A 23,956-nucleotide genomic window follows, 5' to 3' on the forward strand; every position below is an offset into this window, starting at 1 on the left:
TACATCTTTCTGGTAAGAAGAGGGGCGGGGGGGTATGCCTTATGATTAACGAGACGTGGTGTGATCATCATAACAACACACAGGAACTCAAGTCATTCTGTTCACCTGATCTAGAACTCCTCACAATCAAATGTCGACCGCATTATCTACCAAGGGAATTCTCTTCGATCATAATCACAGCCGTATATATTCCCCCCCAAGCAGACACATCGATGGCCCTGAACGAACTTTATCTGACTCTTTGTAAACTGGAAACCACACACCCTGAGGCTGCATTCATCGTAGCTGGGGATTTTAACAAGGCTAATCTAAAAACAAAACTCCCTAAATTCTATCAGCATATCGATTGTGCTACCAGGGCTGGTAAAACCCTGGATCATTGTTATACTAACTTCCGCGACGCATATAAGGCCCTCTCCCGCCCTCCTTTCGGAAAAGCTGACCACGACTCCATTTTGTTGATTCCAGCCTACAAACAGAAACTAAAACAACAAGCTCCCGCGCTCAGGTCTGTTCAACGCTGGTCCGACCAATCTGATTCCACGCTTCAAGACTGCTTCGATCACGCGGATTGGAATATGTTCCGCATTGCGTCCAACAACAACATGGACGAATATGCTGATTCGGTGAGCGAGTTCATTAGGAAGTGCATTGACGATGTCGTACCCACAGCAACGATTAAAACATTCCCAAACCAGAAACCGTGGATTGACGGCAGCATTCGCGTGAAACTGAAAGCGCGAACCACTGCTTTTAACCAGGGCAAGGTGACCGGAAACATGACCGAATACAAACAGTGTAGCTATTCTCTCCGCAAGGCAATCAAACAGGCTAAGTCCCAGTACAGAGACAAAATAGAGTCGCAATTCAACAGCTCAGACACAAGAGGTATGTGGCAGGGTCTACAGTCTATCACGGATTACAAAAAGAAAACCAGCCCCGTCGCGGACCAGGATGTCTTGCTCCCAGACAGGCTAAATAACTTTTTTGCCCGCTTTGAGGACAATACAGTGCCACTGACACGGCCCGCTACCAAAACCTGCGGGCTCTCCTTCACTGCAGCCGAGGTGAGTAAAACATTTAAACGTGTTAACCCTCGCAAGGCTGCAGGCCCAGACGGCATTCCCAGCCGCGTCCTCAGAGCATGCGCAGACCAGCTGGCTGGTGTGTTTACGGACATATTCAATCAATCCTTATCCCAGTCTGCTGTTCCCACATGCTTCAAGAGGGCCACCATTGTTCCTGTTCCCAAGAAAGCTAAGGTAACTGAGCTAAACGACTACCGCCCCGTAGCACTCACTTCCGTCATCATGAAGTGCTTTGAGAGACTAGTCAAGGACCATATCACCTCCACCCTACCGGACACCCTAGACCCACTCCAATTTGCTTACCGACCCAATAGGTCCACAGACGACGCAATCGCAACCACACTGCACACTGCCCTAACCCATCTGGACAAGAGGAATACCTATGTGAGAATGCTGTTCATCGATTACAGCTCAGCATTTAACACCATAGTACCCTCCAAACTCGTCATCAAGCTCGAGACCCTGGGTCTCGACCCCGCCCTGTGCAACTGGGTCCTGGACTTCCTGACGGGCCGCCCCCAGGTGGTGAGGGTAGGTAACAACATCTCCACCCCGCTGATCCTCAACACTGGGGCCCCACAAGGGTGCGTTCTGAGCCCTCTCCTGTACTCCCTGTTCACCCACGACTGCGTGGCCATGCACGCCTCCAACTCAATCATCAAGTTTGCGGATGACACTACAGTGGTAGGCTTGATTACCAACAACGACGAGACGGCCTACAGGGAGGAGGTGAGGGCCCTCGGAGTGTGGTGTCAGGAAAATAACCTCACACTCAACGTCAACAAAACAAAGGAGATGATTGTGGACTTCAGGAAACAGCAGAGGGAGCACCCCCCTATCCACATCGACGGGTCAGTAGTGGAGAAGGTGGAAAGTTTTAAGTTCCTCGGTGTACACATCACGGACAAACTGAATTGGTCCACCCACACAGACAGCGTTGTGAAGAAGGCGCAGCAGCGCCTCTTCAACCTCAGGAGGCTGAAGAAATTCGGCTTGTCACCAAAAGCACTCACAAACTTCTACAGATGCACAATCGAGAGCATCCTGTCGGGCTGTATCACCGCCTGGTACGGCAACTGCTCCGCCCACAACCGTAAGGCTCTCCAGAGGGTAGTGAGGTCTGCAGAACGCATCACCGGGGGCAAACTACCTGCCCTCCAGGACACCTACACCACCCGATGTCACAGGAAGGCCATAAAGATCATCAAGGACAACAACCACCCAAGCCACTGCCTGTTCACCCCGCTATCATCCAGAAGGCGAGGTCAGTACAGGTGCATCAAAGCAGGGACCGAGAGACTGAAAAACAGCTTCTATCTCAAGGCCATCAGACTGTTAAACAGCCACCACTAACATTTAGCGGCCGCTGCCAACATACTGACTCAACTCCAGCCACTTTAAAAATGGGAATTGATGGAAATTATGTAAAAATGTACCACTAGCCACTTTAAACAATGCCACTTAATATAATGTTTACATACCCTACATTACCCATCTCATATGTATATGTATATACTGTACTCTATATCATCTACTGCATCTTGCCATCTTTATGTAATACATGTACCACTAGCCACTTTAAACTATGCCACTTTATGTTTACATACCCTACAGTACTCATCTCATATGTATATACCGTACTCTATACCATCTACTGCATCTTGCCTATGCCGTTCTGTACCATCACTCATTCATATATCTTTATGTACATATTCTTTATCCCTTTACACTTGTGTGTATAAGGTAGTAGTTGTGGAATTGTTAGGTTAGATTACTTGTTGTTATTACTGCATTGTCGGAACTAGAAGCACAAGCATTTCGCTACACTCGCATTAACATCTGCTAACCATGTGTATGTGACTAATAAAATTTGATTTGATTTGATTTGATTGATTTGAACCCTCCCCATGTGCCTTTTGTGTTCGTTCTTCAACTGTGAATAAATATAATTTTGGGATTCTTATCTCCGTCTCCTCATTGCATTCTGACTGATGCCTGATAGTGGCAGCAATAAACCTGATCTAGCCTATCATACAGTCCAACCTAGTCCATCCTTCGTTTAAGTAAGCCCTCCACCTTTTTGATCTATAAAAGAAGAGTGTCACAGGCCTGTTTGTGTGTGTGTGTGTGGTTCTATAGAGTAGATGTGCTGTGTGTGTTCTCTTTCAATTGCTTTTTTCGGTATCTCACTATGGGGAACCGGTGACCACATAGAAGCTCCAATCACACAAAGTCGGACGGACAGAATCACTGCTTTCCTGCTTAATTGTTTGCCAGGACTCGCTGCGGAGTGTAGGATTACAGCTTCTTGTCGAGAGAATTGAGTACTTTTACTGAAAGGAAAAGTTTGCTTCTCAGGCTCCAGTCAAAGCTGGCACAACATGGCTAGCCTTCATCCAACTAGCCCTCTTAGCTACCTGCTTTGGGATGCTTTTTCCACACCACGGTGGAAGAGAGAAAGGAGACTTTTGAGATTTGGTTAGCCAATGTGGCAAGGCAAGGCTAACCTAGCTAGCTCACCGAAAACTTACGCCATGCACTTTTTCTTCATCTAGCCTTCGAATGCCAAGATTAGCTAGCTACACAGCTAAGCGTCAGCCAGCAGATGCATAGCCCGTACTTCTGTTATGGGATTTCTATGAATAATGACTAAATTATGTATACATTTAACTAGAAATATAACTAACATAATTATATCCTGTCTGATGAAGAATGTTTGTCCATAAGAAAGAGGGACTGTTAGTAGGCAAGGAACTGTAGCAGACAACTTGTGACCACTGTGAAACTGATAACAGAGAAGAATGTCTCCCCACCTGTAGGGGAGAAACCTTGGGCTTGTAGTAGATTGTATAACAGGTGGCAGGCAATGTATGAGAAGGACTTGTGAACTATATTGTCATTGTATTAGAGGAGGAGGGACACTTATGATGAAATGTGAGGTATATAAACCAATGTACAGGAAATGATAGGCAGAGCGCTCTCGTAATTACATTTTCTGACTATTGTGGCTGGGCCTCCGTCTGATTCATTTCAACCAGTTTCTTACAAATTCTGGGTTTCAGGCTGAGTAATTAATTAAATTGGGTATCATCAACACTGATAAATTATCAGTGTTGATGACCAGCCTCTCTCAGCCTATTGCGGACAGTCTGAGCACTGATGGAGGGATTGTGCGGTCCTGGTGTAACTCGGGCAGTTGTTGGTGCCATCTTGTACCTGTACCACAAGTGTGATGTTCGGATGTACCGATCCTGTGCAGGTGTTGTTACACGTGATCTGCCACTGTGAGGACGATCAGCTGTCCGTCCTGTCTCCCTGTAGCGCTGTCTTAGCCGTCTCAAAGTATGGACATTGCATTTATTGCCCTGGCCACATCTGCAGTTCTCATGCCTCCTTGCAGCATGCCTAAGGCACGTTCACGGAGATGAGCAGGGACCCTGGGCATCTCTCTTTTGGTGTTTTTCAGAGTCAGTAGAACGGCATCTTTAGTGTCCTAAGTTTTCATAACTGTGACCTTAATTGCCTACCGTCTGTAAGCTGTTAGTGTCTTAACGACCATTCCGCAGGTGCATGTTCATTAATTGTTTATGGTTCATTGAACAAGCATGGGAAACAGTGTTTAAACCCTTTACAATGAAGATCTGTGAAGTTCTTTGGATTTTTACCCTCTGTCATGGCATTGAATGTATTTGTTCTCATACCGCTGCTGCCATTTCAATGGCATTTGAGAACATGTTTGAAACTTGAACACTCCTAGATCCATTCGAACAACTGACTGGAGAAATAAGGTAATCAATGTATTTTGTTGGGGCCCAATCTAAATCTGTCACGATCATTTGTAGAAACGGACCAAGGCGCAGCGAATGTTGAGTTCCACATAATTTATTAATAGTGAAACTTACCAAAAACAATAAACAATAAACTAATAACGAAAGTGACGACAATGGAGTGCTGATACAACTACCCATAAACAATAGCCCACAACCCACAGGTGGGAAAAAGGCTACCTAAATATGATCCCCAATTAGAGACAACGATTACCAGCTGCCTCTAATTGGGAATCATACAAAATCACCAACATGGAAAAACAAAACTAGAACCCCACATAGAAATAATAAACTAGACTAACCCCCCAGTCACGCCCTGACCTACTCCACCATAGAAAATAAGGACTCTCTATGGTCAGGACGTGACAAAATCTAAACAAATTTCACACATATATTAGTAGGCTATATGGAAAGACAAGATTCAGTTGCGAATAGTCTGGAGGAGTGGGACTGGGAATATTATCAAGTGTCACACCCTGATCTGTTTCACCTGTTCCTGTTATTGTCTCCATCCCTTCCATGTGTCGCTTATTTTCCCCAGTGTATTTATCCCTGTGTTTCCTGTCTCTCTGTGCCAGTTTGTCTTGTATGTTTCCAAGTCAACCAGCGTTTTTCCCGTTCTCGTGCTTTTTGCATTCTCCTTTTCTAGTCCTCCCGGTTTTGACCCTTGCCTGTTTCTGGACTTTGTACCCGCCTGCCTGACCATTCTGCCTGCCTTGACCACGAGCCTGTCTGCCACTCTGTACCTCCTGGACTCTGATCTGGTTTTGACCTTTTTGCCTGTCCACGACCATTCTCTTGCCTACCCCTTTGGATTAATAAACATTGTAAGACTCCAACCATATGCCTCCTGTGTCTGCATTTGGGTCTCGCCTTGTGCCTTGATATCAAGTGCTTGTCCAATTGGGAATGAGAGAAACAGAGTGAATGCCTTTTTTGTTACTTTTCAAATCATCAATATAGTCGCATCATGCAGCCACCATAGGCTATATGTTTTGATTTCTAAGACATTAAGGTTTGTTTAACAACTAAAGTTGCCAAATAACTCTATATTAAGCATATAGGACCTATTTCTAATTATCACTTTTTAGAACCGCTCAACGCAGAATAGCCGCTCCATGTGCGCCCCTCACTCTCCAATCGTTTGGGGAAAATATCCTTTCTATTTTATTCAGCTATGTTCAACTGTATTCTTCTTTCTATAAAATCATTTTACATAATGGCACGGGAATTATAAGCAAATATTGTTAAATGAACTAGCCTACATCCTAGGCTATGAGTAACCTGAGTAAGATAAGGCCGACTCAGAATATGCTAAAATCATCGAGGATAACACAATAAAGTCTGGGACTTATTTCCACGGTGGTCCTCTTAAAACAAGATGGCTAGGCAAGATCGAACACGGTTGAACACAGTATGACAGCGAGCTAATAAAACATAAAAACAAAGAAGAACATCTATCTCATTTCAGTTACATCGTAGGGTACATTCATATGGGCACAGCATACATCAACTGTTTTTTGCTTTATTTTTAAAGCTGTCGTTTTTATGGGCAGAGGCAACTCATTCCACTCTGAGGATCCAGTATACAAGAAAGTACCTTTCCCAGCATTACTCCTGAACCTGTATAAGCACACATTAGCAACACCTAACATGGGGAAAGTAATCAGTTAAATATCTGGGCGCAGACCAATAAACACTCCTGTAAACTAAACACAGTCTAATCTGGGACACCCTAGCCCCTTAGCCTGCATTTTTTTAAATTGTCAAATTAATCAACTAAACTAAACATTCTGTCCTTCTGAAATACATTTTCTTCATATCATAGTGTTTCTTAAGACCTACCTGAAATAAATCATGGATTTATTGTGATGGTTTATATTAAATTATTTTATTATACTTTTTAAAATGTAGATGTTCCAACGGAGCGCATTAGAGGATTGTAGGCATGGAGGCCTGGCGTGGAGGCCCCAAGATGCTAAATGTCTTTATGTTCATCAAATCCCATGAGCCCATTGTAATTTTCGTGACAGTTACTACTCCTTTTTGGGGGTTGCTGGGTCAAAAAGTTTGAAAAACACTGAGCTAGCAAACAGATTGCTGTATTTCTGTACAGCTATAGGATCAGGTGCAGCGCAAACATCAAATTGTAGGGAGAGAGAATTTCCCTAAATAAATATGCAGCTCCAAAAATGGTTTGGTGATCAAGAATATGAATTGTTTACTTTGCAAGCTCACCAGCAATGGAGCATAAAGCAAAAATGACTAGCATAGGCCTACTGGTCATTTGGTATGTAAAAATTGCTCGAAATGTATGATTTACTTATGAAGCTTGCATTTGGAATTTGTTCAAATTAATTATTACATCATCAAAATGAGTTGTAGACAAAATAATGAAAAGTGCTATCTGGTAGCCTCAATAAATAGACAAATATTTGTAGTTGAACAAGTCATTGCCTGTGTAGATTTTGTGTTACTTGACTTTAAAAAAACTTGTGACTAGACTTGCTCTTAGAATGCACGACTTGGACTTGCCTCGAGACTCGACCGGTTCTACTTGGGACTTGACTTGAAACTTGGACCTTCTGTCTTGAGAATAGCTTGTGACTTGAATAATAGTGATTTGGTACCGCCTCTGGGGGTTACGCAAGTAACCTTAAGTTACAGGAATGCAGTTCTGGCCATAATGCGCAGGAGTAGTGTCTACTGTTAGAGGAGGATACAGAAGTCTACCTCTGTCAAAGTCCAGTGCTGTGCTCCCCATCCAACGTCTTACAAACCTAACATCCTCATGGACACTGGTAAATGCTTTGTGTGTGTGTATTACTATCCTCCTGGGTAATGGAAATCCCCAAAAGTCCCCACAGGGATAGTAAAACAAGGAAAATTATTTCACATGGAGACATTTCCCAGGTTTCCATGAGGACAAAGGCTATTTCATGATTAGGTACCAGGGTTACAATTAAGGTTAGACATTGAGTTGGGGTGAGGGGTTAAGGTTAGGGTTAGGGATTAGTCTAAATAAGATTTTGAATGGAAATCAATTATTTTAGGTCACCACAAGGATAGTAAAACGTGTGTGTGACCCAAGTCATAGACTGTTCTCTCTGCTACCGCACGGCAAGCAGTACCGAAGTACCAATCTAGGTCCAAAAGGCAATTAATCAAATGGCCACCGGACTATTTACATTGACACCCTCCCCCTTTGTTTTTACACTGCTGCGACTCCCTGTTTCTTATCTTTACCCCTACCTACATGTAGATATTACCTCGACTAACCTTTACCCCTGCACATTGACTCGGTACCGGTACACCCTGTATTGGGGCAGCAGGTAGCCTAGTGGTTAGAGCTTTGGGCCGGTAAATAAGAATTTGTTCTTAACAGACTTGCCTAGTTAAAAAAAAATATATATATACACATATGGCCTTGTAATGTTATTGTGTTACTTTATATTTTATTTTTTACTTAAGTTTATTTAGTCAATATTTTCTTAACTCTATTTTCTTAAAACTACATTGTTGGTTAAGGGCTTGTAAGTAAGAATTTCACAGTAAGGTTTACACCTGTTGTATGTACAATTTGAGAGTAATACTGAGTAATGCTGCGCTCTACTGGTGTGAATATGCACTGAAATAGTGGTTGGGAGGTCAGCCGTCTCCCTCAGACAACTTCTGGTGCTCTCAGTCAGTCATAGTTGCGAAGAAAACCGACTGAAACGAGGAGGGACTAGCAGACCTTGCTGTAGTTCCAAACCAGATTCTGCAGTTCGTACTGTATATTGAAGGACCAGTTCTGTACTGAAGAGATCAGCATTTCATATTCCTTCTATATTTTATATGTAATTGACATTGCTCCACAAGTTGTACAGTCATCAGTTTTACCATTGTCAAAACAAATGTGTATTTCTAGTTTGTAAAGGAAGGAAATCATTCAAACCTTCTACAGTGCATTTCGGAGAGCAGAAATGATGTACCATTGACTGTATATTTTAGAGGGTGAAATCACAACTATTGACTGTATATTTTAGAGGGTGAAATCACAACCATTGACAGTATATTTTAGAGGGTGAAATCACAACCATTGACTGTATATTTTAGAGGGTGAAATCACAACCATTGACAGTATATTTTAGAATGTGAAATCACAACCGTTCTCAGTATATTTTAGAGGGTGAAATCACAACCATTGACAGTATATTTTAGAATGTGAAATCACAACCGTTGACAGTATATTTTAGAGGGTAAAATCACAACCGTTGACAGTATATTTTAGAGGGTAAAATCACAACCGTTGACAGTATATTTTAGAATGTGAAATCACAACCATTGACAGTATATTTTAGAGGGTGAAATCACAACCATTGACAGTATATTTTAGAGGGTAAAATCACAACCATTGACAGTATATTTTAGAAGGTAAAAACACAACCATTGACAGTGTGTATGACAGGATAAAATCACAAACATTGACTGTATTTGATGCGGTAAAATCACAATCATTGACAGTGTGTATGACAGGGTAAAATCACAATCATTGACAGTGTGTATGACAGGGTAAAATCACAAACATTGACACTGTTGACTAATCACTGCTATTATGTTGTGCCTGCTTCTGAAAGAAACTATATGCACATTCAAAATGGTTATTTATTCAAACACAAAAATACAAATCTACCGTGGGTGAGTCTAAACATCTATCACACACACACGCACACGCACACACACACACACACACAGGCTCACTGTCAGTGAGACCAGTGAGATCTGCATAGGAGTGGTGTTACCAAAGTGGATGTATGGGTCTCAGTAAACATGCTCAAAAGTGTTGATTTGTGTCATGTCTTCAGAGTCCCAGAAGGACACCTCCCCCTTGTCAAGCTGCAGTCTGATTCTCTGGGGTCTCCTCTGCAGAGTGAGAATGTTACCACTTCCATCTGAATACTCACCACTTCATAGCAGTATAGTCCAGACTCCATTGTTTGGTAAAAAAAACTCAGCTCATTCTTTCTTTCTATGGACTCAGTAACCACACCTATAGACCAGAGAGGATGGTCTCCCACATCCACCTCTGTTTGTTTTCCTGAGCTGATCCCCTCAGAGCCCAGAACCTGGTAATATTTTGGATTGCTCTCTGGGTTTTCAGGGACCTTCATTCATGTGCCTGTTTTTTTTACATTGACACTGGTCCAATGATCAGACAGAGAGCCAGTGGTTTGCAGTGTTGGGGTCCAGAATCACAGGAGCTGAATTTTTTTTATATCTCCGATGTACACTTTGTTGGACAATCTCTCGGTGAACTCAATGGATGAATGAACACTTTCTTGGTCCATTAGTAACGTTCTTTGTACATCATATGTATATGTGCTTATAAATCAGTTATGTATTGGAGGGTAAACACAGGTGAACAGTTTTTTCCATTTGCATTTCTTGCCTCCTGTCATCTTGATCATTGCTCAGCATTTACCCACCTATTTGTTACCACTGCATAAAAGTTTCATAATGCATTATGAAGAGGCTATTTATAGGAAATGTTATCAAAAAATGTACCATTTAATCACACATGTTCTCTCTTGTCTATTACTCGCTGTGTTTGACAACCCCCTGCATCTTCTCCCAGACTCTGAACTGCGGGTTTCCCAGGTGTTTGGCCACGTCTATCAGCGCTCCTGAGACCAGCTGTGGATCTGGGAGTGTGCACTGGGCTCTGGAAGAACATTCAGGAGTCAGGAGTACAGTGGGGTTGGGTTCAGAACCAAAGACAGAGAGAGAGACAGGAGGCACACTTACCTTTCCATTGTGGCCTTGAAGTTCTGCAGCGGAACATTTATCATTGTTATCAATTATATAAACACTTATTAATGTTATTATATTGTCAATCACTTTTTGAATTAATATACAATCTGCCAGAGAGAGCAGTTCTTACATGCAGGAATGAGATGTCTTCAGCGCTCAGATCCTCCTTTACGGCTTTGATTGTGTCTGAAAGTGATGATATCTCTCTACTCATGTCCTCAATCTTCTTCTTCATCATCTGACTCTCCTGGTCTTCTTCCTCCCTCGGTGCAGCTATCCTGGCCTTCTCTTCATCTCGTAGAAACTGGTGAAGCTTCTCAAATTCCTCCTTAACTGTCACACCCTGATCTGTTTCACCTGTCTTGTGCTTGTCTCCACTCCCCACCAGGTGTCTTCAATTTGTCCCAATTAGCCCCTGTGTATTTATACCTGTGTTTTCTGTTTGTCTGTTGCCAGTTTGTCTGGTCAAGCCTACCAGTGGGGTTTTCCGTACTCCCGTTTGTCTAGTCCCTGTTTGCTAGTCCTCCCGGTTCTGACCATTGCTGCCTGCCCTGAGCCCGCCTGACATACCATTCTGCCTGCCCTGACCTCGAGCCTGTCTGCTGTCCTGTACCTATCATCAATCTGTACTTGATGATTCATTAAAGTAAATTATAAAAGCTATGCTGTTACATGAATCTTAAGTACTTCATTTTCCATTATGTGTTCCTGTTTTCAAATCAACATTTAGAGAGTTGTAAAAATATTTAAATATATTTTAGGATCATACTGTACTTCTAATACATTTATATCAACCATGCATTGGACACTTGTAGTATTGGGACCATTATTGAGTGCCCTAGTTTCAGACGAAGTAAGAATTGGGTCAGTGATTCAGCATGGGATAATTCAACAAGCCAACAGAACCCCATGTGGATAACAATGACAACACTCAATTCTCAGAAATATACACGTATTACTGTAGCTACTCTATTTACAAACTGTCTCCACCCCGGAGGAATTTATGTGGACAAAGAGAAGCTTAGGGGTAAATACTAAGTATTTGAAAGTATTTGAAAGCTTATTGCTCCATCACAAAGAGGTGACAACTTTCCAATAAAATAACCATGTTTCACATGTTACCTTATGATCTTGTGCAACCTCATCTAATGCGAAGCAGTTATGAGATGTTTGTTTTCTTGAATCTCGCCACACCACACAGATGGGCTGTTTATCCTCCGGACAAAAGAGCCTGAGTTTCTCACTGTGCAAACCAAAGACCCTGCTAAAGCTCTCTGACCCTCCTATAAGGTCTCGCACAGGTTCTTCAAAGCCAGGTTATGGAGAGGTAATATCTCAGAGGATCCTTTCCGGCAAACTGGACATTTCCGAGATTCCTTGTTTTTACACCATTCCTATGCACAGGCTTTACAGAAGCTGTGGCTACGTGACAGAATCCCTAAAGTTATAGCACACAGGACAGGATAAACCCTCCTCTGGGAGAGTTGATTTGGAAGCTATTTTCACTACCACTCCTTCATTCAAACCTGAAATGAAAGCTTTTCAGATTAATATACACTGAACAAAAATATAAATGCAACAAGTGTTGGTCCCATGTTTTATGAGCTGATATAAAGGATCCCAGAAATGTTTCACATGCACAAAAAGATAATTTCTCTTAGGTTTTGTGCACACATTTGTTTACATCCCTTTTAGTGAGCATTTATCCTTTGCCAAGATAATCCATCCAGCTGACAGGTGTGGGATATCAAGAAGCTGTTTAAATGGCATGATCATTACACAGGTGCACCTTGTTCTGGGGACAATAAAAGGCCACTAAAATGTCACACAACCCAATGTCACAGATGTCTCAAGTTTGAGGGAGCGTGTAATTGGCACGCTGACTGGAGGAATATCATCCAGAGCTGTTGCCAGAGAATTTAATATTTATTTCTCTACCATAAGCTGCCTCCAAAGTCATTTTAGAGAATTTGGCAGTACATCCAACTGGCCTCACAACCGCAGACCAAGTGTAACCACGTCAGCCCAGGCCTCCACATCCGGCTTAACTACGGGATCGTCTGAGACCAGACAACCGAACAGCACAAACTGTCAGAAACCACCTCAGGGAAGCTCAACTGCGTGCTCGTTGTCCTCACCAGAGTCTTGACCTGACTGCAGTTCGGCGTCGTAACCAACTTCAGTGGACAAATGGCCACTTCGATGGCCACTGGCACGCTGGAGAAGTGTGCTCTTCAAGGAGAATCCCGTTTCAACTTTACCAGGCAGAAAGCAGACAGCGTGTAGGCGTTGTATGGGTGAGCAGTTTGCCGATCTCAACGTTGTGAACAGAGTTCCCCATGGTGGCGGTTTATGGTTATGTTATGGGCAAGCTTAAGCTATAGACAAATACAATTGCATTTTATCGATGGCAATTTGAATGCACAGAGATGCCGTGACGAGATCCTGAGGCCATTCATCCGCCACCATCACCTCATGTTTCAGCATGATAATGCACGGCCCCATGTCGCAAGGATCTGTACACAATTCCTGGAAGATGAAAATGCCCCAGGTCTTCCATGGCCTGCATACTCACCAGACATGTCACCCATTGAGCATGTTTGGGATGCTTTGGATCGATCCGTACGACAGCGTGTTCCAGTTCCCGCCAATATCCAGCAACTTTGCACAGCCATTGAAGAGTAGGGGGACAACATTCCACAGGCTACAATCAACAGCCTGATCAACTCTATGCGAAGGAGATGTGTTGCGCTGCATGAGGCAAATGGTGGTCACACCAGATACTGACTGGTTTTCTGATCTACGGCCCTACCTTTAAAGTTGTGTGACCAACCAATGCATATCTGTATTCCCAGTCATGTGAAATCCATAGATTAGGACCTAATTTATTTATTTCAATTGACTTATTTCCTTATATGAACTGTAAACTCAGTAAAATCTTTGAAATTGTTTCATGTTGAGTTTATATTTTTGTTCAGTGTAGTAACATTTGGTTATGTGGTCAGAACCCTGTAGATCAGATTTACAACAATTAAATTTTTTATTCAGATATGTTGCTAAAAAAAATTACATCTTAGTAACTTTCATGTGCATTAGGATAGTCTGGGATATCTACAGCACCCTCATAGCAAAAGGCTTACACCAAAATAGCCACGGTGTTCTGACTGTCAGCATCTTCTAGCGCATCCATTGGTATGAGATTTGTATTTTTAAATAACAAATCAGTCCTCACACCATTATCAGGGTACCAGTGAAATCATTGCATCTCTTTAGTAGCCAGCTTTTCCAGAGCTGCTGCAAGCAACTCAGGGGTAGGAGCATGTGTCGCCATTGTAGATCACTAGCTCAGTGGCTTCAGATTAGAACTTGGAGGTAATGTATTAACAAAAATATGGAGCAATGTTTTCACAGATACAGCGTGTCACTTGTAGTGACTAAATCTCAGCTTTGATGTAGACCAAATGTTCACTTACAAGTTGACTTTGTAAATGTAAAGAAGGAAACTTGAGTCAAAGGTCGAAGTAGCAGCTTTAATGCATAGTGCTCTGGGTACGAGAAGTCACATCAAGACGCAAAAGGCTAGTTCAAAGTGAAACTTCCTTGAACTCAAGACTATATGTATTTCACCTTTATTTAACTAGGCAAGTCAGTTAAGAACAAATTATTATTTTCAATGACAGCCTAGGAACAGTGGGTTAACTGCCGAGTTCAGGGGTAGAACAACAGATTTTTACCTTGTCAGGTCCTGGATTCGATCTTGCAACCTTTCGGTTACTAGTCCAAAGCTCTAACCACTAGGCTACCTGCCGCCCCTGATATACATTCATTATGTAAATAATTTATGTCATAAAACCTGAGTTTCTTTATCAATTTTCTTTTCCTGCCAATTATGGTAAATGTTATGTTGCATTGTCTATGTCACCCTCAGGACAATTTTTTGTTGGGTGGGCTGGTCAAAATATGTAGAAAGATTACCTCACTCAAAGTCCTATTTTTCAGGCAGCTAAAACACATGATTTGGTCAAACAGTAAAGTACATGATCCTGTAATCAAAATCCGCCCTGCCCCTGTGCCCTCGCTGGGGCATGTTGCTGTCTAGTGATGTTATGTTTCATACCAGCGCTCTGAAGCATGGGTTGAAATCGCTAAGCAGTTTACCGATGCCTGTATAATTTTATCAGAAGCATGAGATCAATGACATCCGAAGCATCGTTTCTTCAAACAACCACCTGATTGGTTTGGTAGAAGACAAAAAGGCTACCCTGCACACACGCTACAGCGTGTGGGACATCTTCTATAATAATTTGGTGGTTCTAAATTATTTTGACCAGCAGGTGCCACTAGTGTACTCTCGCTCAAAGCCTCAAGTAATTAATCTATTTAACACAATTGTCTGGGGAAAAAACTCAATGTGTCACAAAGCTTCGTATCCCAATCACTACCGCTGTTCCCTAACACACTACCGCCGTTGGTTCGTTAAGTAGTCGTTCCTCATCGTCCGTTGTCATCAAGCTTGTGTGGCACCCAGCACATGGTCCGGTCGAGTCCAGAAGCCGGCATGAGCAGGGAGCAGTTCAGAACAGATGTATTCAACCACATATGTTCGGTCTTCATTGGTGGGTTGGTGGCTGCCTGTGACGTGGCGGCGGCAGCGGCAGCAGCAAAAGTCCAGTGGTAGTCTTTCTCCTCCAGCAGCAGCCCAGAAGTGAGCTGGATGCTGCACTATAACCAGGCAGGTAGCTTGTTAGGTCAATGAGGCACAGGTGTGTTAAACTTGGGCCAATACTCGTCTCCAAAGAGTCCAGCCATGGAGGATGGGGTCTACAATAAATCAATTAAGAAAACAAGGAAGAGAAACAGAAATTGCAACTTGAAAAGCCACTCCAAACTCAAAATACAGTACATTAAATACACACAAAAAGGGCTGGTCTCCAAATAGGGGAAAAACAAGGGAGGGAAAATGTGACATCTACATGTGAGTCTTCTGCCTTTCGGATCAAATATAACCCTTCAATCGAATAAGAGGCATTTTGTGGTTAGCTTGTGAGACATGTAGCTTCATGTTTAATAGTTGTGCAATATTCAGGGACATTTCTACTTAAGTGAAACTTATGTAAATGTAATATCAGCAGTTTAAGAGTGAGTTCAACTAAGACAGAGCATTTGAGCAAGCCTATACTCAGTGATGATCATAAAGAACAAAGTATGTGGGTTCAAAGGACCTCCTGGCCTGTCCACTGGACCGCCTGGCGTGTCTTCACAGTCGTCCAATGTCCCTCACATACCATAGAAGCAAGTTTGTAACATCTACACAGTCCAGTATTTTTCCCATCATTAATACCTACGCAACTAACAACAAACGTTCTAACAACTTTAGATAACGTTACCTTAAGAGTCTCATTAAGTCATTAAATAAAGTTTTCATAGGAATGTTACTGTGATATGCAAGCAATGTTTCCATTGGTATACAACTATGCATTTTTCTGCCAAAGTATTCTGGGAAACGTGTTGGTTGGAAATTGCACACCACTGTTGATGAAAAAGCTAACTTTGAAATGAATCACCACATTTTTAGTTGACTAGTTTGTATGATAATGTTTTGTATTTGTTTTTATTCTAACGTTGAATGTGGTGTTTGTTTCTTTATTTCTTTATTAATTCACTGTCAGATGAACACGTAATGTTGCCAAATTAACATTCTGTGTTTGTAGTGCTGATGACACACGTTGACCTTGAAAATAATTATTATAAGCAAGGTGAACTGTGCTTGCTATCTACCAAGAAGAAACGCGGTTTGCTTTTCTATTAAGTCCCTTGTGCTTACCGTAGTAATGTTGCCAGGGCAACAGGAAGGAGGAAGAAGCGTAATCTTTGGCTGGCCATCTTGTCAGGAGAAGATTAGTAATAATGATTTAGATAATTTAGCTACCTGTTGTTCTAATATCATGGCGTCTATGTTGGATGTTCTCTGGGAGGATAGAGATGTTAGATTCGATATAACCGCACAGTAAGTTATTTAATTGCTCACCAGCAATGCTAAATTAGCATAAAGATATGCAGCAGCAGAGTGCAAAGAAAAGGGGGACCTAGCCGCAGCCGTTTGCTAGCTGGCTAGATTGCTGCTTTTCAACGCGGGTGTATTTACATACACTAGCGTTTATTCCTATTGTATTGGGCTGCACAAAAATAGTCCGCGGGAAGCCAGAAGTTAAACGAAATGTACATTTACTGTGCCGGTGGGCAGAACAGTTAGTTATGATGACGGGGGGATTTGAGGCAAAATATCTAAAGGAAATTATTATCATATAGGAAGAGGCGAAGCAAGAGTTTTTACTCTGCACAAAATCTGTCCACGAAAATAAGTCCACGAAGTGAGGAATTTTTGTATGGGAGGTCATTGAGAGACTGTCGAATTTGGTCAACAAAAAATGTAATTGAATTGCTAATTTTCTACATGAGGCTTATTTGATTAGTTATACGTGTCATAATGGTTACGTTGTTAGGAATGGACTGATATAAGTGGGTGCACGTGCCATTTCGGCAAATTACTCCCAAATGACTTTATATCGGAGTTGTGCCTGTTGTCATATGTTAGTAAATAAAAGACTCCTCATGGATATAACCCGTTTAGCATGGACATCGCTATTGAAGGCATCCACCATTTTAAAATAATCAACTGGGTGGGGAAGCAATCAGCCAATGAGGAAGAAGAAAATGTACTACTTTAAAATGGAGATACAAAGATGAGTCCTGTTATCTATATTTATGGCCTGTTCACACGTGTATCTGCTCTCATTGACTTCAATGGCCCCACCTGATCTCGCCTCCTCCTGCCTGGCTTCCATCATTGAGGACATGTATTTCCATTGTTAGAGCAGTCATGCTAATATCTTAATATAATAGAGAATCTTTAGTATTATTAAACAAACATGCTGTAGACCCACTTCCTCTCTGCTTACCTCATGTCAAAATAAAAGTCCCCCACAAGTTATTCATTTGTTTGTCCACATAGGCCACGTGTGCAGGTAGCCTAGTGGTTGAGCGTTGGGCCAGTGACCTAAAGGTTGCTAGATCGAATCCCCAAGCTGTCGTTCTGCCCATGAACAAGGCAGTTAACCCACTGTTCCTAGGATGTCATTGTAAATAAGAATTTGTTCTTAACTGACTTGCCTAGTTTAAAAAGATAATGCAGAAATAACTTATTTTGACGAGGGAAGCAGAGAGGAAGTGGACCCACGTTTGGGAAGTGTGTTTAATAATACATTCCTTTAGATAATATGTCTCGAATTACCCTCGTCATAATGACCAACTGTCCTGCCCACTGGCACAATAAGTTGAAATTGAATGTTATTTAACTTCTGGCTTCCCGCTGGCTGTTTTTGTGCAGCCAAATACAATGGGGAGCAACGCTAGTATATGTCAATACACTCACGTTACTAAAAGCAGCTACTGGCTAGAATTAATCTAGCTGGCTAGATAGTTACATAGGAAAACACTGACTAGCTACAACTGTTTTTATTTACAGGCAAATGAAAATGCGACCTGGTGAGGTCTTGATAGACTGCCTTGATTCCATTGAAGACACCAAAGGAAACAATGGGGATCGAGGTAACATAAATGTAGCAGGTCTATCCCACTACTGACTATGTGGGACTTGACCCAGCAACCATCTGGTTATGGGCGTTTGCACTAATTATACAATACTTGCTCCTTACTTGCAGGGAGGCTCCTGGTAACAAATCTGAGGATCATCTGGCATTCTTTGGCTCTGCCAAGAGTCAATTTGTGTGAGTACACCTAGACCTAGCTAGCTATGTACATTTATTTATCTTTCCTTGACATTGCTAGAGGAGCAACCACTCTGCAAAGGGAAAACATTATTATTCTCATCTCAATTCATTTAGCCTGCTTTTGAATTATGATGGTACTACAGTGGGCCACAAAGATTCCGTGCCTTTTGAGAAGTATAACTTGGTCATCTCAAGAGGTTTTAAATACAATTACTTTAGTAAGTGCCAAATAAAGTAACAGGGTTGACCGTAACAGGGTTGAGGATTTCTTCTTAAATGAGACATAAATCCCCTTCTGACAGGGGGAATGGAAGCTTGTAGGGTGCAACGGAGTGGCAATTTAATGCAAGCTTAACAAAACATGTTTTATTGTTTAAACATTTCTAGCCTGTCTATCTATGGGTAACAGGGTTGTTATGCCCGACCCACTCATATTCCACCAGAAAATTGCCAAAAAGAGTAGAACCAGCTTACCTGGTTTTACAATATGATTTGACTATTACAGTTGAAGTTGGAAGTTTACATACACTTAGGTTGGAGTCATTAAAACTAGTTTTTCAACCACTCCACAAATTTCTTGTTAACAAACTATTGTTTTGGCAAGTCGGTTAGGACATCTACTTTGTGCATGACACAAGTCATTTTTCCAACAATTGTTTACAGACAGATTATTCCACTTATAATTCACTGTATCACAATTCCAGTGCGTCAGAAGTTTACATACAATAAATTGACTGTGCCTTCAAACAGTTCGGAAAATTCAAGAAAATGATGTCATGGCTTTAGACGCTTCTGATAGGCTAATTGACATAATATGAGTAAATTGGAGGTGTATTTGTGAATGTATTTTAAAGCCTACCTTCAAACTCAGTGCCTCTTTGCTTGACATCATGGGAAAATCTAAAGAAATCAGCTAAGACTTCAGAAAAACAATTGTAGACTTCCACAAGTCTGGTTCATCCTTGGGAGCAATTTCCAAACGCCTGAAGGTACCACGTTCATCTGTACAAACAATAGTACGCAAGTATAAACACCATGGGACCATGCAGCCGTCATACCGCTCAGGAAGAAGACGCGTTCTGTCTCCTAGAGATGAACGTACTTTGGTGCGAAAAGTGCAAATCAATCCCAGAACAACAGCAAAGGACCTTGTGAAGATACTGGAGGAAACAGGTACAAAAGTATCTATATCCACAGTAAAACTAGCCCTATATCGACATAACTTGAAAGGCCGCTCAGCAAGGAAGAAGCCACTGCTCCAAAACCGCCATAAAAAAGCCAGACTACGGTTTGCAACTGCACATGGGGACAAAGATTGTTCTTTTCGGAGAAATGTCCTCTGGTCTGATGAAACAAAAATAGAACTGCCATAATGACCATTGTTATGTTTAGAGGAAAAAGGGGGATGCTTGCAAGCCAAAGAACACCATCCCAACCGTGAAGCACAGGGGTGGCAGCATCATGTTGTGGGGGTGCTTTGCAGCAGGAGGGACTGGTGCACTTCACAAAATAGATGGCATCATGAGGCAGGAAAATTATGTGGATATATTGAAGCAACATCTCAAGACATCAGTCAGGAAGTTAAAGCTTGGTCGCAAATGGATCTTCCAAATGGACAATGACCCCAAGCATACTTCCAAAGTTGTGGCAAAATGGCTTAAGGACAATAAAGTCAAGGTATTGGAGTGGCCATCACAAAGCCCTGACCTCAATCCTTTAGAAATATTGTGGGCAGAACTGAAAAAGAGTGTGCGAGCAAGGAGGCCTACAAACTTGACTCAGTTACACCAGCTCTGTCAAGAGGAATGGGCCAAAAGTCACCCAACTTATTGTGGGAAGCTTGTGGAAGGTTACCCAAAACGTTTGACCCAAGTTAAACAATTTAAAGGCAATGCTACCAAATACTAATTGAGTGTATGTAAACTTCTGACACACTGGGAATGTGATGAATGAAATAAAAGCTGAAATTAATCATTCTCTCTATTATTCTGACATTTCACATTCTTAAAATAGAGTGGTGATGGTAACTGACCAAAAACAGGGAATTTTTACTAGGATTAAATGTTAGGAATTGTGAAAAACTGAGTTTAAATGTATTTGGCTAAGGTGTATGTAAACTTCCGACTTCAACTGTAGATGTCCAATGTTTCTTTAGGATTTTTTTTTTTTAAGGAATAGTTTCACCATATTAAAACGAGAGTTCAGGTCACGTAGCAGGGTTGACCTTAATTAAAATGAGAGACCGATGTAAATTAATCACATTAAATCAGTAATAATCTTCAGAAATGACTTTGTCAAGGCAACAAAAATAACTAGGGCATTACTGTGATGATGAAAACTTTGAGAAATGTTGAGGTTAAGTGGGCTAAAATCTTCATAGAAGTCGCAGAGGGTGCACCGTGTGCGGAGGGACATGTCAAAATGCTGAATTTTGGCACTTTAGCAAGTCTCAGATTTTTTAAAATCTCCATATATATTAAAGGGCACTTCATTCAATATAACAGGCTTTTAAAATTCTGTATTGGTGCACAATTTCAACTTAAAATATCAAAACGTAAAAGACACTCATTTTGTGGAACAATCCAGCTAGTATGGTTTCTCAAAAAAAATGGAGTGACATTCATATTCTTTGTTTCACAGCTGTTGGATACAATTCCATTATTAACATCACAACAAGGACAGCTAACTCTGTAAGTATACTGTATAGGACTGTCTATCAATTTACTTTATGGGTAGACTTGCCAAGATGTCTGTCACGTTCCTGACCTGTTTTATGTTATTTTTTGTATGTGTTTAGTTGGTCAGGGCGTGAGTTGGGGTGGGCATTATATGTTTTGTGTTTCTTGTTTAGGTCACTTGAAATTAGCCTTATATGGTTCTCAATCAGAGACAGGTGTTTGACGTTTTCCTCTGATTGAGAACCATATATAGGTTGGCTGTTTCACACTGTTTGTTTGTGGGTGGTTGTCTTCCGTGTCAGTGTATGTTCGCACCACACGGGACTGTTTCGTTGTCGTTAGTATATGTAGTCTGTTCCTGTTCGTGCGTTCTTCATGTTTTATGTAAGTTCTCTCGTTCAGGTCTGTCTACGTCGTTTTGTTGTTTTGTAAAATTATCAAGTGTTCTTCGTGAGTTTAGTTTCGTCTTGTGAATAAAGAATATCATGTCATCATACCTCGCTGCAAATTGGTCTTCCGATCCCTCTCTCCTCTCCTCGTCCGAGGAGGAGGAAGAATTAGAGTTTCGTTACAATGTCACCACCATTTATACTAAGAATGTTCTTTTTCAGAAATTGAGAGGCCAGACTGAAGCACTGTATATCTTGACAAAGTCTAACAATACAAGATTTGAGTTCATTTTCACCAATGTGGTTCCAGGGAGTCCAAGACTATTTACATCTGTCATTGCTGTTCACAGGTATTTGTGCCTAGAAAACAAGAAATTACCCTTGTGGAAGTTGTTAACACTTTTCCAGATGATGTTATGAGATATGATTCAGTCAAGTCACTGCTGAGTTGAATGTCTCGTCAACTAATTGTCCATATCCCTCTGCTCTAGGGCTTATGAGACCTCTAAAATGTACCGTGACCTGAAGCTGAGAGGAGCTCTTATTCAAAATAAACAACTGAGGCTTTTGCCTCGAGAGGAAGTGTATGACAAAATCAACGGGGTGTGGAATTTATCCAGTGACCAGGTACACATCAACTAGCTAATCCTTCAGGAAGTATTTCAAATAAAAACGTGTTTCATGCTCTTTCAATAAAACTTACTGTTCTGAATTGTATATTGTAGGGTAATCTAGGGACCTTTTTCATCACTAATGTTCGGATCGTGTGGCATGCCAATATGAACGAGAGCTTCAACGTCAGCATTCCCTATCTTCAAATTGTAAGTGCCGTAAACAAAAAAAACAAAAAATCTGCTGTCATGTCCAGCTTAACAAATTGACAACACCTTTTAGGGTATTGAAAGTGATCATCTATTGTCCTTATTGTCACCTCTCTTCCCCGTAGCGTTCCATCAGAATAAGAGACTCAAAGTTTGGCCTAGCTTTGGTGATAGAAAGCTCTCAGCAGGTAATTGTGATCATTATTGTCACTTTCTTTCCCAAAGTGTTCCATCAGAGTAAGAGACTCAAAGTTTGGTCTGGCTTTGGTGATAGAAAGCTTTCATCAGGTAATTGTGATCATTTGAGATGTATCCAATGTAGTATTTGACTTATTGTGTACCATAGAATAACATATAGAACTAGTCATTTAATAGGATATGTAGAATATCTGTGTTGTAGTATCAGCTTTATAACATGACATAAAATACAGAGCGAAGAACTTGTCTCTTGCATGCCATTGACATACTCCTGAGTACATACGTCTTCTTTGTTTGTAGACTGGAGGATATGTGCTTGGATTTAAGATCGACCCAATGGATAAGCTTCAAGATGCAGTTAAAGAGATCAACTCGCTGCACAAAGTCTACTCTGCCAACCCCATCTTTGGAGTGGACTATGAGATGGAGGAAAAGGTACTCCTACATTATACAAGTGACCACAAGTGATGAAAATATCACAATTAATGCAGTTCGATGTGTAATGGCTTTGCCATGTTTCAACAAGAAGTATTCTCTCTCCCAACAATGATTCCAGCCTCAGCCACTGGAGGAGCTGACAGTGGACCAGCCCCCTGATGATGTGGAAATTGAGCCCGATGAGCAGACTGATGCTTTCACTGTGAGTGTGCTTAGCCAAACTGTCAACTTCCTTTGGGAGTCTGTGATTTGTTTTCACAATCTGAAAATAGCAGGTTGCTAAAATCATGTTACACAACATACTGCAAACATGGCTTTGGTGTTGCCTAGTGCTATCGTGTTTATACAGACTGAGGTGTACTTTGTAAGATGGTTCAAACACTTAACCTCCTACTTAATGCCATTGTGATAACTGATTTCTATTTGTTTGCTTTTAAGGCTTACTTTGCTGATGGCAATAAGCAACAAGACCGGGAACCTATGTTTTCTGAGGAGCTGGGAATTGCAGTTGAAAAGTTGAAGGAGGGGTTCACACTTCAAGGACTCTGGGAAGTCATGGGCTGAAGTGTGAACACTGATAGGCGAGTTAGATTAACCTAGTTCCTGAAATCTTCCCTTTCAAATGGCACAATTGACACTACGGTTGTTTAGAACCATCTGTAATTGCACAACGTATTTTGTCTATTTATAGGTCTTGATGTATATAGTAAAGATGTAGACCTGGTCCGTGTATGAGTGATGTCAATTTTAAGAATGATTTCTAAATAAAAACAATTATATATAACAGTGTAGTTTTGGTGTTAATGTTTATATGTACAATATAAATAGATATTGCAAATGTTAATCATTGAATTGTATTTTTTAGATTGAAGAAATAAAGTATTTCAGTATATAATACATTTGGTCTGACCTTTCTTAGTTGTGACAATGTCTC

At 41.3% G+C, this 23,956-nt stretch overlaps 1 protein-coding gene and 1 pseudogene across 2 annotated transcripts; one reads left to right on the forward strand and one right to left on the reverse strand.

Moving 5' to 3' along the window:
* Positions 1 to 9,718: 9,718 nt before the first annotated feature.
* LOC139539216 (E3 ubiquitin-protein ligase TRIM35-like) lies at positions 9,719 to 11,281 on the reverse strand (annotated as a pseudogene).
* A 5,302-nt stretch (positions 11,282 to 16,583) lies between these two features.
* On the forward strand, positions 16,584 to 23,919 carry bbs5 (Bardet-Biedl syndrome 5). 2 transcript variants are annotated; one of them, XM_071340550.1, is made up of 11 exons: positions 16,584 to 16,715; positions 18,234 to 18,316; positions 18,430 to 18,495; positions 21,139 to 21,188; positions 21,788 to 21,915; positions 22,057 to 22,192; positions 22,291 to 22,386; positions 22,512 to 22,574; positions 22,885 to 23,019; positions 23,141 to 23,224; positions 23,461 to 23,919. In XM_071340550.1, the coding sequence occupies exons 1-11, from the start codon at positions 16,654 to 16,656 to the stop codon at positions 23,584 to 23,586; spliced, it is 1,029 nt and encodes a 342-aa protein (XP_071196651.1). In that variant the 5' UTR covers positions 16,584 to 16,653; the 3' UTR covers positions 23,587 to 23,919. The 2 variants fall into 2 exon arrangements, with proteins under 2 accessions (XP_071196651.1, XP_071196652.1); XM_071340551.1 differs by lacking the exon at positions 22,512 to 22,574 and adding an exon at positions 22,612 to 22,674.
* The last annotated feature ends 37 nt before the right edge of the window (positions 23,920 to 23,956 follow it).

The sequence above is a fragment of the Salvelinus alpinus genome, chromosome 14 (assembly GCF_045679555.1).
Source record: "Salvelinus alpinus chromosome 14, SLU_Salpinus.1, whole genome shotgun sequence".
In the NCBI taxonomy this organism is placed as follows: Eukaryota; Metazoa; Chordata; class Actinopteri; order Salmoniformes; family Salmonidae; genus Salvelinus; species Salvelinus alpinus.